This window comes from Ptychodera flava, chromosome 15 (assembly GCF_041260155.1).
Source record: "Ptychodera flava strain L36383 chromosome 15, AS_Pfla_20210202, whole genome shotgun sequence".
Classification (NCBI taxonomy): Eukaryota; Metazoa; Hemichordata; class Enteropneusta; family Ptychoderidae; genus Ptychodera; species Ptychodera flava.
Window position 1 is genome coordinate 1,684,126 of NC_091942.1, and position 17,859 is coordinate 1,701,984.

General features: G+C 38.1%; 3 protein-coding genes across 3 annotated transcripts in view; 2 read left to right on the forward strand and 1 right to left on the reverse strand.

Moving 5' to 3' along the window:
- The first annotated feature begins 221 nt into the window (after positions 1-221).
- Positions 222-5,927, forward strand: LOC139150833 (mitochondrial import receptor subunit TOM22 homolog). Its single transcript, XM_070723240.1, has 3 exons — positions 222-392; positions 4,465-4,707; positions 5,374-5,927. Exons 1-3 carry the CDS (start codon positions 345-347, stop codon positions 5,461-5,463), a joined length of 381 nt encoding a protein of 126 aa, XP_070579341.1. The 5' UTR covers positions 222-344; the 3' UTR covers positions 5,464-5,927.
- A 1,026-nt stretch (positions 5,928-6,953) lies between these two features.
- LOC139150831 (protein chibby homolog 1-like) lies at positions 6,954-14,745 on the reverse strand. The gene is given in 5 exon segments (XM_070723239.1): positions 6,954-7,576; positions 7,578-7,598; positions 8,484-8,602; positions 8,947-9,136; positions 14,646-14,745. Coding segments are annotated over 5 exon segments (405 nt in total). The 5' UTR covers positions 14,652-14,745; the 3' UTR covers positions 6,954-7,507.
- Positions 14,746-14,785: 40 nt separating this feature from the next.
- The window catches only part of LOC139150830 (protein FAM227A-like), a 59,092-nt gene continuing 56,018 nt past the window's right edge, over positions 14,786-17,859 (forward strand). The window contains exon 1 of the mRNA XM_070723238.1: positions 14,786-14,919. Within this exon, the coding sequence (XP_070579339.1) occupies positions 14,799-14,919 (121 nt within the window). The 5' untranslated portion in view covers positions 14,786-14,798. The remainder of the gene's footprint in view (positions 14,920-17,859) is intronic.

Sequence of the window (17,859 nt, forward strand, 5' to 3'; positions counted from 1 at the left end):
CAATCTTTCCGCTGGTTTGTATTTGGCTTCGGACTTAATGTTTGGCTTATCCCATATTCAAATATTTGATGTATAGAAAGAAAACATGAATCATTTCCTTCATTACGTTTCTTGTATAAACGAAGAAGTGAAAGAGAAGATGTGATGTGCACGATTCCCAAGGAATGGACAGATAAAGAAATTAAAATATTGTACCATAGGTATTTGAAGTGTAATCGAAATCCAAATTGAACTTTAGCGCACAACGAATTCACGTGTAAAAGTGGTGTGAGTGGTGGTGGCCAAGAACCGCACGAAAATATAGTTTTTGTGCATATTTTTGGGCAGGGAATTTACCTTAAATAATGGCGAGCGAACGGCCTGAAGATCAGATAGATGAAGTCGATGATGAGGTAATGTCACAGTCGTTTGGAGAGCTATTCAGCGCTGGTACTATTCGTCCCATAGACGAGTGTACAGAAGCGAGAAATACCCCAAGTCTGGAAACAAAATGGCTATAAAAACCATGCCATGTCACATTCCGTGTCCGATTTCACTGTGAAAATTAGCAAGTTCATCTATCATGCAACCGTCGATCGTTCCCTATCATTCTAAAATTTCATACCTGATACTTTATCTGATTCAGAAACTCTCGTTTCATGTGATTTTCGGCCGAATTCGACGGACACCTCGCCAAAACCTGGGGGTGAGCAACATTGGTTTCTAGACGTTTCGGCACCAAGTCGTTTCGGCCCAAGACGTTTCGGCCTCCCAATTTCAGGCCCCAAGTCGTTTTGGCACCGCGACCCAAGACGTTTCGGCACCGCTGAAGGCTAAGCTTACCTGTGGGAACTTGTGCTGGAGCGTAATGTTGCAAATCAAAGCACTAAAAAGTATAGTGTCAACTAACATTCATGTATATGCTTCAATCTTTGTGAGAACATGGGAAGAGAAAAAACTTCATATTATTTTAAAATCTGTGACTCAAGTTTATCGATTATCAATAGCCGCCGACACGGCAAAAGTTTGAAAGCGGTGACGAAGCAGCTCGGCAAGAGTCACACAAAATACACGTACAGGTCAGAACGCAAAGGTCACGCTTACGAATATGACGGATCAGTCAATTACTAAATAGTTTGAAAAGAAAATTCGAAACACGGATGCCGAAACGTCTTGGGTTGCGGTGCCGAAGTGACTTGGGGCCGGAAATTGAGAGGCCGAAACGACTTGGGCCGAAACGACTTGGTGCCGAAACGACCAGTTACCGCAACATTCCGGTCACCTCTTGGGTACCTCCACTTTACTGACGTTGGCGCCGCCTACCCATGAGGGATGACTGGAATGTTGCTTACGCTTATGTTTTGGCCAGGTGTCTCTCGAACTCGGCCGAAAATCACAGGAAATGAGCATTTTGTAAGCAGATGAGGTATCAGGTATGAATTTTCGTGTGATTTTCGGCCGAGTTCAGAAGACACGTCGCCAAAACATAAGGCATGAACAACCTTCCAGTCACCCCTCATGGGTACGCGGCGCTAACGTCAGTAAAGTGGAGGTGCCCAACGTCCACTGTGAGGTGACCGGAATGTTGCTCACGCTTATGATTTACCGACGTGTCCGTCGAATTCGGCCGAAAATCACACGAAACGAGCGTTTGTGAAGCAAATCAAGTACCAGGTATGAATTTTGATAATGATAGGGAACGGTCGACGGTTACATGATAGATGAACTTGCTACTTTTCACGGTAAAATCGAACGTCGAAGATGACATGGTGGCACAATCCCTATACGAAATAGCCATTCTGTTTCCAGACTTGGGGTATTTCTCGCTTCTGTACACTCGTCTATGGGGCGAATAGTCCCAGCGCTGAATAGCTCTCCAAACGACTGTGGTAATGTGTTCTTCATTACATACGCAGTCCCTCGGCCTTCAATGCTCATGATGCTTGCAAGTTGCAATCTACGAACAGGTCTTGTGGAAGTTGGGTCGCGACCTTATCAGTGCATGGTCAATCCACATGTGGAGTGACCGTAATCAGTGCTGCTGTATCAGTTAGTTGCAAAATTGTGACGCTACGGTGAGGCGGTCGGTGATTTTTGGTTTTTGCGACTTCGTTCACCAGTAGCGCTACAATGCCGATGGCCCTGTAGAGGTCAAAATAAGCGCATCCCACTGGACGAGGCGTGTTGATGTGAAATGCTACATATTTACTGCATTTGGTCGTACCGATTTATCACTACTGAAGACTAAACACTCTACTGCACTAACCTTGTCGTTTATTGGGTTTTGAATTTGTTCAAACACGTCGATCGCGTTCCATAAACATTAAGCGTGGGGCATCCGTGTTTCTTGGAGCCGCCATTACCGGAAGTTGGTAATGGCTGCTCCCAGAAATGTTTTCGGAACGCGATCGTCGTGTTTGAACAAATTGCACATTACCAACTGCCGGTAATGGTGGCTCCCAGAAACATGGATGCCCCACGCTCAATGTTTTGTCTGGGAACATTCATTGGTGGTGGTACATTTGTCACTTACACTTTACATGAATGCATGTGTAGAGCTTTCTGCTTGCGGAAGCCCAAAACATAAGGTACAATTTTGCATCATGCGTGGATGATTGTAATATTACTATCATAATCAAGCTTAAAATGAAGTTTCTCACTGTTTATTATACATTCATGGAAATTCAGAGAGTTTGGTTTGGACTGCTCATCATAGTAGAGAAGAATTCTGGTTGTCAGATACTGATGACACCTGCGTTGAAAGTGATGACCCTTACAAACTTTCCGTCCTAAAAGACCAAATTTGTTTTAATCCGAGCAATAACATTTTACATGCAAGTCAGGGCTCGACATAAGCGCTAGCCCACTAGCCCGAGGCTACTAAATTTTCAAGAGGACTAGTAAAAATGTCTTAGGAGGTAGTCCTGCGGACTAGTGCAATTTTCAAGTTCCGTAGTTGTCCAGGGAAGTTTATCGCTACAAAACTAATGGGACGCCGGGCCACTCATACGAAAAGAATGAACCAAGTCTCGATCATTTTATATAAAAACAAACTAACTTTTACCCAAACAAATTGGACAGTGAAACAGTGAAGCAAACTTTATTGATCACCAACTTAAAATGAAACAGTTTACCTGCTACGGAGAATCAAATTGTACTGTACATGCCAGTAACATGGCCCGGGAAACATGGCTCAACGCTGAGCATCAAACGGTCTGCACGTCGTGTATTTTGGTTTGCTTGAAGCTCATCACTTTGCCTAAAAACATGAGCAACCCCAAAATTTCGTTCAAACACTGTATCCTTGCCTTTCAAAGAAGATTTTTCTCAAGATTTCTTCAGGGGCATTCCCAAACAACACCTCCGACAGTTCGTAGCCAGCTTGACCCTTCTTTAGAATGCCTCTACATGCTGACCTCCATATATAGTCAAGACCCCCTAGCTTGATTGAAGCTGATCTTAAAAAGAGCCATCCAGCTTGCCAAAACAGTGCTATGGCAAGTTGCTACTGCTTGTACAGGTGAGGGAATTCCTCACAGATAATAACTTGGTGCTAGCAACTTATTGTTTTGCCATTTTAGTGGAAAAGTGTAAATTATTGGGGCAATAATAGTGAAGTGAACCTTAAAACAGTAGTGAAAAAACAACGTATCAAATGGGTGTATCACACTGTTGTATCCAATCACTTCTGGGAGTCATTGGTTATTTTTGTGCTAATCACATTTTGTTACCAGTAACTGGCAAAAACTCATAAAAGACACAACCACATGAAATGGTAAAATGCACAATTTTTACTATTAAAAACAAAATTTTTCACAAACCATTATTACAAATGAGAGGTCCTCCCCACAAGCTGGTCAATTTTAAAATGTGATATATGTCAAAAATATGAAGGCACTCCACAGGAACATTTGTGAATGGCTGTACGAATTTCAGTTCTGGAGAAACAAATCTGTCCCCACCATGAACAAACATGTTCTTTGCAAATTAATGGCGCACTACCTGAGCTATGAAGAATTTTCCAACAAATTCATTCCTACGTCTGATTTTATTCTTGATGGCAATAGGCTATTTTCATAACCTCTCCTCCTACACAGGACATTTCATTCAGGTTATTTTTGTGGTTTATATATGATTCAAAGTTAAACATTTTGCAGTAAGCAAATGTGCTAGTCTCGCATGAAAGTTAGTTATTGGGTTTAAAAACCTTTGCGACAAAAAATATGAGAATGGTCATATACCGTACACCTCTTTACAACATGAGAGCAACATTTGGCTTTGCTTGAGCAGGACTAGTAGATTTCATTTAGGACTACTAAAAATGAACTGCTACTAGTCCTTCGGGCTAGTGGATGATTTGACCTTGTGTCGAGCCCTGCAAGTACCATACATGTATATCTTCTCTCATTAAGAATTTCCAAATATTGTGTGCATTACAACTCATATTACTTCAATTATTACCAAAGATACATGCATATTTTACAGGACTTTGAAGATGAAACTTTGGCTGAGAGGATAATGGCCCTGGGTGAAATTTTTCCACAAAGTGTCCGCACCGGTGTCAGTAAACTTGGCAGTTTCACAGTCTCTGGACTCAAGTCAAGTTACAAGTTCAGCAGGAGTGCGTTGTGGATTTTCAGTTCATCATTTATGATTCTAGTTTTACCAGTTGTATTTGAAGTAGAAATGGCTCAAATGGAACAAGCACAAATCCAGAAAGAAAGACAGGTAATAAATTTCACATAATCATTTGGTATTCCTTATTCGAACATTGCACAATCTTTAACTTTAAAGATCATAGAAATTGAAAAAATAAATAAGCAAAATACCCCAGGTACTTAAAATCAGACTCATTACAGAGGTATAGAGTGGAATAATTCTCTACCGTTTCAAAGGCAATTTTATCATGTTTGAAACTTATTCTATTGCTGTATCCTTTTGTACATGTTTCAGTATTACCAGTAGAGTCTAGAGTTGTCAGTGTCACATCACATGTCCACACTCAGCCACTTTTACCCATGATATCCAATACACCTTTAGTATCAAATTATATTGTTTGAGAGCTGTGTGCACTGTAGTCCGATATGACTGGTGAGTTCCGGCTTGAGAAAATAGTACATATTAGTACATGACTGACAAAACAAAATTTCATGAAATTCAGTTGGTTCAAAAATTCAAAAGTTTCAGAAGTTAGCATGCACGCTAGTAAACCACAGTATAGAGTTTTTTATTCAGTAAACAAGATATATTATTGTACCAATGCATGAAAATACTAATTTATGCTAAACATGATTTTTTAACATGACATCATCAACAGTTTCATGCTGTAAATCAGTTTTGGAGGACAATGACATTTGTTTTAAGTTTTTCTCCCTCATCTATATTCCACTACAGATTCTTTTAGGACCCAATGCAGCATTCAGTGGAAGTGGTTCTGTGCCAGGAGGGCTAAGTCACGTTCCGATGCCACCTCCAGCAAGATAACAATGCTACAGATCTACTCTTGAGTTACATTTGTTAGATGTGAACACTGGATATTTCTAGTAATAGACAGTAATGCCATGGCGTCCTGGAATTTAGAGTTGGACACGTCATCCTCAAAAACTTGTCCCTGTGTATATAATGACATAGTTCCGCGTAAACTACCGAACAGAACATTCATGCCATCACTCTGACACAACTCTTGAAGTTAACAGAAGTTACCGGAACAAAACACGCCCAATTTGCATTCTACCTTTTTCATACTTTTTGTGATGTACACAAAAAGTAGCTCAGACTGTTCTCAAGTGTCAGGGTACATGTAGTTATGGATTCTTTGCCTGTTTTGACCATTTTCATTTTGATATACATTTGATGTCTGTGTATACTAGTCTAGAGAGATTTATTCCTCTGTCTGAACGTGTATTCAGGGTTATTTTAGTCAATAAATCTTGTTCATGGTGCTGTAAGCTGGTCCTTGTTTGATAGATTGTACTGTATTCACATTTTCATGTGAATATTCAAACCTTTACTTCGTACTGAAAGAAGTGGGTTACTTTATGTCATTCAATACACCCATTGCTCTTGAATGATTTCAGACCAGTAATTCTTTGAGGGGTTGTTTCCCCGACCCATGAAGCTAGTTCTAAAGAAAAACCTGCAGTGATGCTTATTTGGCCTTTTTGCAAAGATCATTGTCCACTTTAGTAAAAAAGCAGACATTCTTGAAAGATGGCTGTAGATTTCTGTGAAAATGTGAGAAGTTATAAGAGATGGCCCATGAAAATCATAGCAATGAGCACGAATTTCTGCAGGAATTACCGCTGGGGGCGCTGTTTCATCAGAAGTTCAAAATTTCAATGGACTTGCTCACACAAAAATCTCAGCAAACATTGATCTAAAACTTTTTGATAGGATTCGTGCTCCTGAATGTTTTGAAATTGGAAAATTTATCTCAATGCCACTGTGGTAGCCTATGGAAAATAAATTACTGGTCATGAGGCATACTACCAGAGTGTCCTATAGCTGAGGACGTCTTTAATAGAACTATTAGTCAGTTCACAGACTTCTGGTAAATTCTTTGTTTCAGTCCAAACCAGTACATCTACCATTGTATGCAATATGCAAAAAAGTTAGTGAATTGTACTTTAGACAGTAGTGTGTCAGAAGACACTCTATGATCACCCCAGTTACTGTTAGTTGGGAATCCGAACCCAGATGTGCTGAGTATAAGGTAAATGACATAGTCATTGATCTTCCTGCATTCTGATCATGGATCAAACTTACAAATTTACCCGCTCACTCACCAACTAGAATACTGGTACTGATATAAAAACCTGACTGGACAGACAATTCTCAGCTTTGGGGATGGCAAGATGTAACTGGCATGACTCTCTTCAGAGTTTAAGGTTGACTTCCACCATTTGAAACTACACTGCCCTTGTTCAGGATTTGTTCTATCATTTACGCAACAGGACAAAACACCAAAGTGATACTTATGTTCATAGTAAAATATGCTTTTATTTGCAAATGTTTTGTCACAGAAGCATCATAGCTACTAAATACTAGTCATTTATCGATTTGAAAAGGTTTAACTTACCATGAAACATAAATACCATCATTTGTACTTATCAAAGGATTAACACATAGGCATAAAAAACAAATGAGTTGAATTAGGCACATCTTGAAATAAATATTTGTACAATTACATCTTGATGAAGCAGTTGATTGCAATTTTCTTCAGAAACTAATTTGTAAAGTTATGACTCAGGTATCCTATAGGGAAGGCTAAGATTGGACATACAAGGCAACACTATTAAAATCTAAGTCTTACCACAGGATAGAACTCAAATATTATACTATGATCTGACACCAGAAGGTTACTTAATCTTATTTCTACAGTAAAATCAGAATAAACTGGTAAAATATGTACAGATTCAGTAAAATCCATCAGTTCCACCTTATTGCATCCAAAATATATGCACTAATGTTCCTGTATGAAGAAATTCTAGGAAGTAACTTTCAAATCTCACACTTTCTCTCATTGAGATCACTTTCTGCTTCCTTTTCCCCGGTTTCCAACTCTAAGCTCCTCAAGTTGTTTGTTTGGAAGGTGCGATCTCTGCAGAGCTTTCTGCAAGCTGTGAGAGAGAAAACAATGATGTGAGATTAGATTTGTATCTTGTATGATGGTGATCTCAACACAGTGAGCTAATAAAGTATGCATAGTGCAGGACATACTTCGTTCTACCCATGCAAGTCATGATCATCAACCCCATCAATGCATTCCTGTGATGGCTGAGTTGTCCCTTGAGTGATGGAAATTTCAAGATGGTGATCATTAGGATCACACAGGGGGCTCATTAGAATTCCTGAGCATTGAAAAGTTGTTTACAATGAGAAAGTCAAGATCAAGTCCATTAATACACATTCATGTGACAGTTGTCCCTTGAGCAATGGAAATTTGAGGATCATGACTTGCAGTATCTGTGCAGTGAGTTACAATACAAATGCCTTTTAAAGCTTCACACAATGTGTGTTTGGCATAAACAAGCAAAGGCCAAATTGCCAATACACATTGCCTTAAAGTTCCATCCGCACTACATACTGACAATAAAGCAAGGTGAAATTGCCAACTGCAAAACATAATTTCTCAGAGACAAAACAAAGTGAACTGCCAGCACTTTTGTCCATTCTATGATCAGATCCATCCACAACATTAAACAATATGCCTGGTATGATGATGTAGACGTTCATATTTACATTCTAACTTTACTATTCCCAAATTTTGAGTACAGGAACCAAAGAAATCAGATTTCACAACATGCATTTGTAGATAAAAATGTAACTTCACAAGTTATGTACTTTTCACCATTATCAGCAAACATTTGAAATCAGGCAAGAGATGTCCAGAGTTGACATTGGATCCTGTAAACCAGAATTGCTGTCTCGAACCTTTGCTCTCATTAGTGTACATCTCTGGATCAAGTTTAAATTCTGAGTCGTTCTATATTCATCATACATACCATATCTAAAAGAATGTCTATCTTCAACTTCAAAAGATTATTTTCTTCAGTGAGAGACTGAGTTTGTTTTTTCAATTTGTTGTATTCTCTCTGATTTACACCACCACCACTGCTGCCCTCTGCAAGAGAATGAAATACAGAAAGGTATCACAGAAACTTGCAGTACAAATCCTACATTGTTTTGATATTTTCCAGGAATACCACTGAGGTAGTAGGGGCATAGATCTATCTCTTTCATTGATAAAACAATGGTGGAGTGCTTTAACAACCCCAATCATTCTAGTACTATTGACAGCAAAGGCAACACTAAGCTATTTTGGCACTTTCATGGTACCTGTGTTTAAATACGGTAATCCAAAAGCTAGCATCCCCCGCCTTCGAAGTCCAATTACAGAAGACACATTCTCAGGTTCATTCTGATGACCGTATGTTTTAGGATAGGTGGATAAGAGTGAAGACATACCTACTACCCAACTACCATTTTCAAACACAAGTTCTTGGCCCCCAAGTTTAACAGCTGCTGGACCATACTCCATGCCATACTCTGCTTCTCTGACAGCGTGATCCAATCTGTTCAAGTTATTCAGTGATAAAGACTTTCTTATTGGAGTCTTCTTTGGTGAAAACTTGTCACCGAACAGTGGCATATTTTTCTGTCAATGAAACGAAAATATCATAGTTTATTTATGTGAAAGTGTAAATTGTTCATATTATACTGCGTTGAAATTTCAATTCAGCTGTAGTGAACATAGGTGCTTGACAGAGAGTCAATTTTAGGACTGTGTAATTTCTAATGTTTGAACACAGTCTGCTAAATATCTGTGAAAACTGGTGTTGTATGAAATATATTTGCCATTCACCTTCTCATGTGAACTCATTACTACTGTTACTTAAAAATATAAAAGGGAGTTTGTTTTTTTACAAAAACAGTTATTCTAAATTTTATCACTTCCCCTGCAAATTTTTTGTTCAGCAGTTTGATTTGTTTTTTTGAATTCTGCATGTCAAATATTTACAAAATTGCATGTACAGACTATAAAACACACCTACACGTATTTTACAAGCTTGTAGGTTAATATGAAGTAGGAAACATATTCAATTCTTGAAAAACTGACACCACATTGCCCCAACCAAATAACAAAATAAAAGAAACCAATGCAAACGTTGTGATATGTAAAAACTGTGTACAGCCTTCACCAACAAGTGTAAATTATGTGAACTCATTCAATGTGATGTCAGTAACTCAATGGAATCTTCACAAACACATCTCATAACAGTGCTTTGATACCTTTCATGGACAAAGGGCAAGGGAGGGTGTTGTGTGGGGTTTTGAACATCAACTGCACATGACACAGATTAAAAAGACAGTGCCTAAAACTTTCCCTTTTCTATTTATCAATTCTTTTGGCCAATTTTCATGTTTTACCTTTTGAAGCATACTTAACAGTGCATCATTACTGTTCTTGTTCATAAACAGTGTTTATATAGTCTGAATATGACTACTTTGATGTAATAAGTATATCATAACCACATACATGATTTCATATACTGTACCCTGCATGGGTCAGTGTAGTTGAGCAATCAATCAGGTTTTTGAAACATCACACTGAAGAAATGTTCTATGTCATTCTACAGCTGTGCAGTAGTCCAGTGTTTTCATTGTGATTTTAACACAAACACAGTGCTGTCATCAGTCACAAGTCATGTAGACAATACCATGCATCCCTTTCTGAGGAAAGCCATACTTGACATTATACTGCTACTATCTATGGTAGGAAGTAAAAGATTCATCAAAGACAACATGATAGGGACAGTACACTTGATTGTATTGGATGGAATACTATATACATAAGGCTACATGTGTTTCCAGTAACCTGGTCTTTTGCATTCACACCTGATGACCTTTGACATCTTTTTTTGAAAATAAGTATTAAAATAGGCACTTCTACAAAGGGGAAGGAGTGAGTTACCTGCTTGCACTTTCTTGGGTTGTAGAACCTTACTTATAAAAATAGGGCCAATGTCCCTGAAGCTACTATAGACATGGATACAAAATTAAGTATTTCCTGACTGTATGTAATTATCTCACTAAGGTCATCCTAGAGACCTGTTTTTGTTAACCAAATATTAAAGCTGTCTGACCAGCAGTTTAAAAAACAAGTCATTGTCAATGACATAGTCCTCACTTGTAATAGGAGTATTAGTCTTGATGGGGCAGGGAAATGAGGTCATTAAGAAGTATCACTGGAGTGTATATGTTCAGATCTATGGACACATAGGTCTATGTCATTGTTCCCAATTTGAAACAAGAGGCATGTATAAGTTATGGTTCTAAATCAGGAAAAAAGATCAGACCTCTAGTTGTATTGGCCAGCCAAGAAATACATATGTGCATAATAAATGAGGTACAAGATGTGACATCTTAAGGTCTATTATCCTATCAAAATCAAAGCGTAAAGAACTTGTGGTTACTGAGATATGCATATATATGCATATTGAAGGTCAAAGGTCATCAAGGTCACGTGACATTTTGAAAAAAAAAAACATTGTATTGCTAATTAATCCATATATGCCAAAATTCAGACCTCCAGCTCTATTGGCTTGGCCACAATTATATATGGGCATAATTAACGAGGTTAAGCATGTGTTGTCATAAGGTCTTCCATCCTACTCAATATAAAGGACAGCACTTTTGGTTACTTATTTATTGACATTATCGTGTATTGTAGGTAAAAGGTTATAGAGGTCACATGACATTTTCTCAAAAAATTTCTATCCTATAGTCTATCCCTATATACTAAAAATCGTACATTTACCTCTATTGGCTTGCTCAAAATTAGATATGCACATAATTAATGAGGTACAATATGTGGCGTCATAAGGTGTCCAATCATACCAAACATGAAGGGTGTAGCATTAATGGTTCCTGAGTTATGGACAAATATGTATATTTGAGGTCAAAGGTCACCGAGGTCACATGACATTTTGTCAAAAAAATTGTATTGCTAAGTTATCCCTACATACCAAAAATCATACCTCTAGCCCCAAGGTCACGTGACATTTTGTCAAAAAAATTGTATTGCTAAGTTATCCATATATACCAAAAATCAGACCTCTAGCTCTATTGGCTCGCTCAAAATTAAATATGCACATAATTAATGAGGTACAATATGTGGCGTCATAAGGTGTCCCTTCATACCAAATATGAAGAGTGTAGCACTTGTGGTTACTGAGTTATGCACAAATATGTATATTTGAGGTCAAGGGTCATTGAGGTCACGTGACATTTTGTCAAAAAAATTGTATTGCTAAGTTATCCCTACAAACCAAAAATCAGACCTCTGGCTCTATTGGCTCGCTCAAAATTAGATATGCACATAATTAATGAGGAACAATATGTGGCGTCATAAGCTGTCCCATCATACCAATATGAAGGTGTAGGCATTAGTGATTACCGAGTTATGGACAAATATGTATATTTGAGGTCAAAGGTCACCAAGATCACGTGACATTTTGTAAAAAAAATTGTATTGCTAAGTTTATCCATATATACCAAAAATCAGACCTCTAGCTCTATTGGCTCGCTCAAAATTAGATATGCACATAATTAATGAGGTACAATATGTGGCGTCATAGGGTGTCCCATCATACCATATATGAAAGTTTTAGCACTTGTGGTTACTGAGTTATGGAAAATATGTATATTCGAGGTCAAAGGTCACCAAGGTCACGTGACATTTGTCAAAGTGTCTGAGATATCTGCGTGAACGGATGGACTCACATGGATGGACTCACGGACTGACATGACCCAATCTATGAGCCCCCTGGACTTTATCTGTGGGGACTAAAAACTGTGTCACTGCATCCTTTTTGCAATATGAATACTATGAGAAACTAAATTTTTATTTTTCTTGGCCTTATACATGGGAGTCTATGGACTGCCTTATACATGGGAGTCTATGGACTGCCTTATACATGGGAGTCTATGGACTTCCTTATACATGGGAGTCTATGGACTGCCTTATACATGGGAGTCTATAGACCGCCTTATACATGGGAGTCTATGGACTGCCTTATACATGGGAGTCTATGGACTGCCTTATACATGGGAGTCTATGGACTTCCTTATACATGGGAGTCTATGGACTGCCTTATACATGGGAGTCTATGGACGGCCTTATACATGGGAGTCTATGGACTGACTGCCTTATACATGGGAGTCTATGGAGGTGAAAACTAAAAAGTCCTCTAACACCGCCAAATTTGATCGCATTGTGAAACAAATCGACGTGCATCTGTATGAGGTAGGGTACTATCCTTGTACCAAGTTTGAACGAAATCGCTCCAGGCGTCTCTGAGATATCTGCGTGAACGGACAGACGCACGGACGGACGCACGGACGGACGCACGGACATGACCAAACCTATAAGTCCCCCCGGACGGTGTCCGTGGGGACTAAAAAACAAGCGACCAAACAGTCGACAGAGCTCTGCTGTGTTATGTAGAGAATAACTTTGTGTGACACATGTATTGATGAAGAAGGTTGATATCTTTGATAACTCATTTCAGGATGGCCTGACCAAAAATGGCAAAATAAGTTGCAAAAATACAAAATTGATGATTTCATCATAATTTCAATATATTAACATTAAAATAAAGCCTAGGAACCTGTATACCAAATATCAAAGCTATCACATGAGTAACTTTTGAGTAACAAATATTTGACCAAAAACGGCAAAAATTGACCCAAAAATACAAAAATTGAAGATTTCATCAAATTTCACTATATCCCTAGGATCCTGTATACCAAATATCAAAGGCATCAGACAAGTATTTTTGGGATACACATTTTTTGACCAAAAATGGCGAAAATTGCACCAAAAATACAAAATTGCAGATTTCGTCATATATTCAATATATCATATTTAGTTTATCTGTAGGAACCTGTATACCAAATATCAAAGCTGTGAGACGAGTGGTTTTGATGAAATAAAGTTTTGACCAAAAATGACATAAAAATTCCTTAAAAATACAGATTTGCATATTTCATCACAATTTGAACAAATCAAAGTTGGGTTATCGGACCTGTTTACCAAATAACAAAGCTGTCTGACCAGCGGTTATGAAGAAGAAGATTTTTTACCAAACACCTTTTTTGGTGCTAATTTGCGTATTTTCAACAATATCAAAAAATTAAAAAAACAGTGTATCAAAATCATATTTTTCATCTACACAACAAATATCAAATCAGTAAGTACTGCAGTTCTCAAGATATTTGAGTGGACGGACGTCTCACAAACGGACATACATACATACATACATATACATACATACATTCATACATACAGACTGACAATGGATGCCCGACGGATACCCATCCCAATAGCTTCTATATACTATAGTCTAGTAGCAAAAAAGCTAATCTTTCAAACATTTTTGGTGTATTTATAGCATTGCAGCACGTTTGATTGCATTTAAACATACAAAAGTTCAAAACTTTCTCATTCTTGCGATAAAAGAGCAAGATATGTTCCAGTTTAGCAAAATATTTGAACTTAACAAATAATATTTCCAAAACAAAATCTGTTTTCCTTCTTCACATTCCACAGAATTGGAATCAAAGAGTGCCCATCCTGGTACCGTGTCATATAACAGTGTACACAATACAAAGTACCACACCACTGCTCAGCTGGATGATGGGGACCTCAATCAGACCCATTAGACAGAAACAAAAGTACAGTCAAACGAATAAATAGTCGCGCATCAAGAGTCCCCCAAGGGCCCAAGAAATTTGGGTGAAAACTGGAAATTGAACATGATCAATAAAATATGTTTGCAACTGTACAGTGTACATGTGACTAAAACAGTCAGTATTAACAAAAGGAAGCTTTGATAAATTTCATGTCCGACATGAAAGTTTTGATACCTCAATATTATGTTATCGTTTGGACGTCGGTATCCCATTGTGGCATGTGAACGTTACGCTGTCAACAATGTGTACTTCGGACATGTCAGAGCAATGCAACTGCTGTGCGAAACCGTTTGCGATGTTCGGCAATGTACCGAGAAGAACGTTCCGAAACGTAAACGTTCAAACACAAGCAATATTTTCTGCGAATTATGTTTGTCATGTTAGGTCAGAAAAGATAGACGGTTACTTGCCTTCATATATTACCAACGTTCAAGAGCCAAAAACAAAATATTCGTCACTCGCCCGCCTGATAAACCTTCAACGTCACTTCCGGAATTCCTTGCTATGCTGGCGTAAAGAAAACCCAAACACACACATTTATTACCGACAGACCAAAATGCAAAATGGCGAACATAAACAGAGTCAGTTCGCCTATGAATTTATATGAAGAGGATCTGCTGAAAACTAGAGAAGAACTGAATCATATCAAGTCTGAACTACTGCGCAAACAGAGCCAAAGTCCGGGTATCCTTTATGGAAATCACAATATACGCATTCCGTTCAAATGAAATGGACGAGACAATGCAGAAACCAACATTGACATACTTGATCATGAGCGTCCTCCGGTTGCTATGCCGTTTTGTCACTAACGGCATGGCAAACTAAATGGATAGTTCGGTAGTGTTTTCCATTTTTGATACTGGCAACTAATTTTACCCATTATGTGCGTAATTTCATTCTGTCACTCACAAGTACATACCATTTTGATGTTCTATTACTTTGGCGATGCTTTCTAAATTCACCATATGACTGTGAGCTATACGTTCAAGCTGTACCAGTTTTCTACCTTTGAGTACATGCAATCGTTACAGTACATCTTCATTGATGCCCTGTGCAATCTTTAGTCTTATGATGTAATGTGTTCATTATGCCTTTCTAGATAATATGTAACAGGTCTGACCTGAGAGCGAGAGCAGCGTAAGGTATATCGTCATTGATGTTTTCAGGCAATGACATGCTATTTTCTCAGTGTGTTTGATGCATGATGCATATTTTGGCCATAGCGCTGATCGCAAATGACGTCACTGTTCTCTCTCATTAATATGCATAAATAAACATTTGCCCGCATTTTCCGCATAAGCGACGAAAATAAAACCTGCGAGTGTTAGGATGATGGCTATTTAGCGTCATACTTATTCGTATGAATTGATGACTGAGACTACAAGCTGCAACAACAGCCGCGCATACAACGACAAAATTTGTCCGAATTTCAGCTTATTTGTCCGAAAGTCGCGCACGTGCAGCTATATTTAGTAACAAACCCAAAATCGTGATCAACGCTATTGAGGTTGAATTGCTGTCAATTGTTTTTTAGAATAACATTTATAGATTATTATAGCAATTTAACTCAAAAATGCCAAGTTCACTAACGAAAATTATTTAAAACTGGTAAATTAAATGATTCCAATCAGTTTATTGTAACAGGGGTGGGAACAGAGGCAGTCTTAATGTAAAACACATACTTGATATTCCCGTCAGTAGCTCTCAAGCACACGATTTTTAATTCTCGCGTGAGTTGACCGTTCGTTCTCGCGAGAGTTGGCTTGTTTGGCAGCGCCTAGTGATGACCGAACCAGGCTTTCAAAAGTGATCGAAAATAGTCATTTTGAACCAAATTTCACACTTTCTTTGGAATAGAGAGTTCCTTTTGTTGGAAATACACATTGTCGAGTAGGATTTGTGGTAGATGATATCTTTAATTTCACGCAATCCGTGTAAAAGTATTCAAAATGGCCGCCTCCATGGAAGTGCTCTCTTTTCAAACTCGTAGGTATATAGAGATTCCATTCTAATTTTCGTGTATACACGTTAGTCTTAATGCTCGCTTCGGCTGCTCTCGCTGCGCTCGCTATTACCATCAACATTGTAATGGCATCATGTGTTATGGTAACTTACTGTAACAAAATTTTTAAGTTTTTGCATCCCGTATTTGAAATAACGATTCAAGACAAATAGTGCTGATCGCAAATGACATAATTTTTCTTTCATTAATATGCATAAAAATTATTTGTCCATATTTTCCGCTAGAACAACAAAAATAAAACCTGCTAGTGTCACAATGGATACTAAATATCACTACAAGCTGCAACAGGAGCCACGAATGCAACAATAAAATTTGTCTGAATTTTGTCCAACATCGCCGGCGTCTAGCTATATTTAGTAACAAACCTGAAATCGCAATCAGCACTATTTCATTCAGTTGCATCCTTCACAGTTCTCGGATGTTAAAGCTTGTGTATACTGTAAAAGTTTTGTAAATACCAGATTTATGCATGTTTTTTCTTAATGTGACCGAGTGTTCTCATCGCTAACATTTTGTCTCAATCACAGTCCCTTGTGGTGGAGGTTGGGCTATACACATCTTGATTGACTACATGTTATCTTGTTACACCATGATGTTATGTGTTCCTCATATTTTGGTTTCTGTCTGTGGTGTTAGAACATGATTCACTCTACTTTCGTCAACAAGTTTGTGTAACCTTGCGTCCTTGATTATGAACAAAACATGCATACATGTACACACAAACTTCAACACAAACATGAAAGGTAGATGGAAACAACACAAAATGCTACAAAGGATAAAAGAAATGTGGTGATTGGTATCATTCCTATGTTGGAACTTTCATTTAGATTACCCAAACCTTTCTAAAACTAAAAAACCTAATTCCTGTGTATTAATCTGGGCTCGAAATACTTTTTTTCAACCACCTGTCCACTGGACAAGTCAAAATAAAAAGTGCCTGTCCCAGTGAGAAAAGTACCTGTCCAAAATGGCATAATTTATTCTAAGAAACTATACTAATTTCAACTCACCTGAGACAATGTCCAGAGAAATTGAATGTCATTTTTAATTAGTTTGATAGGAAGTTTTTGACAGAACCGACGAGTGAATCTGGGAAAGTTCAACAAACTCACGTCTGTGTTGTATGCAAAATGGCGTAACAACGCCATCCGTGCTGAGATGGCTCTGAGAATCTCCCAATCTAAGAGATCTGAGACGTGACCTTAGATAAATCACATGGCTGACTCCTGTAAACGGTGATTTGATATTATCGAACTTTCTTTTACATTTTTCTGACAGGTAAATATCCAAACAATGATTTTCAAAATTTTAAAAGGTACATAAATTTAAACTTATGAATATTTGCTGTAGTCAATAGGTTGAAATACTGGTTGCAGGCTGAAATAATCTACCTGTCAACTTGGACAAGTACTTTTCAAAACTACTTGTGCCAGGCCAAATTTCACTTGTCCGGGACAGGCAGACAGGTATTATTTCGAGCCCTGTTAATGTCCTGCTAGCAATCATATAAAATCTCTAAACAAAGACGTTTGTTTCTCAGAAGTGAAACTATTGAACACACTGATCAGTATGACTACAGAAGTAGAGCTAATCTGTCCAAT

Excerpts from the sequence above, each read along its gene's own strand:
- LOC139150833 (XM_070723240.1), top strand. The coding sequence starts at position 345 with ATGGCGAGCGAACGGCCTGAAGATCAGATAGATGAAGTCGATGATGAG. Across the intron at positions 393-4,464 it reads TAGATGAAGTCGATGATGAG|GACTTTGAAGATGAAACTTT; the intron begins GTAATGTCACAG and ends CATATTTTACAG. Across the intron at positions 4,708-5,373 it reads AAATCCAGAAAGAAAGACAG|ATTCTTTTAGGACCCAATGC; the intron begins GTAATAAATTTC and ends ATTCCACTACAG.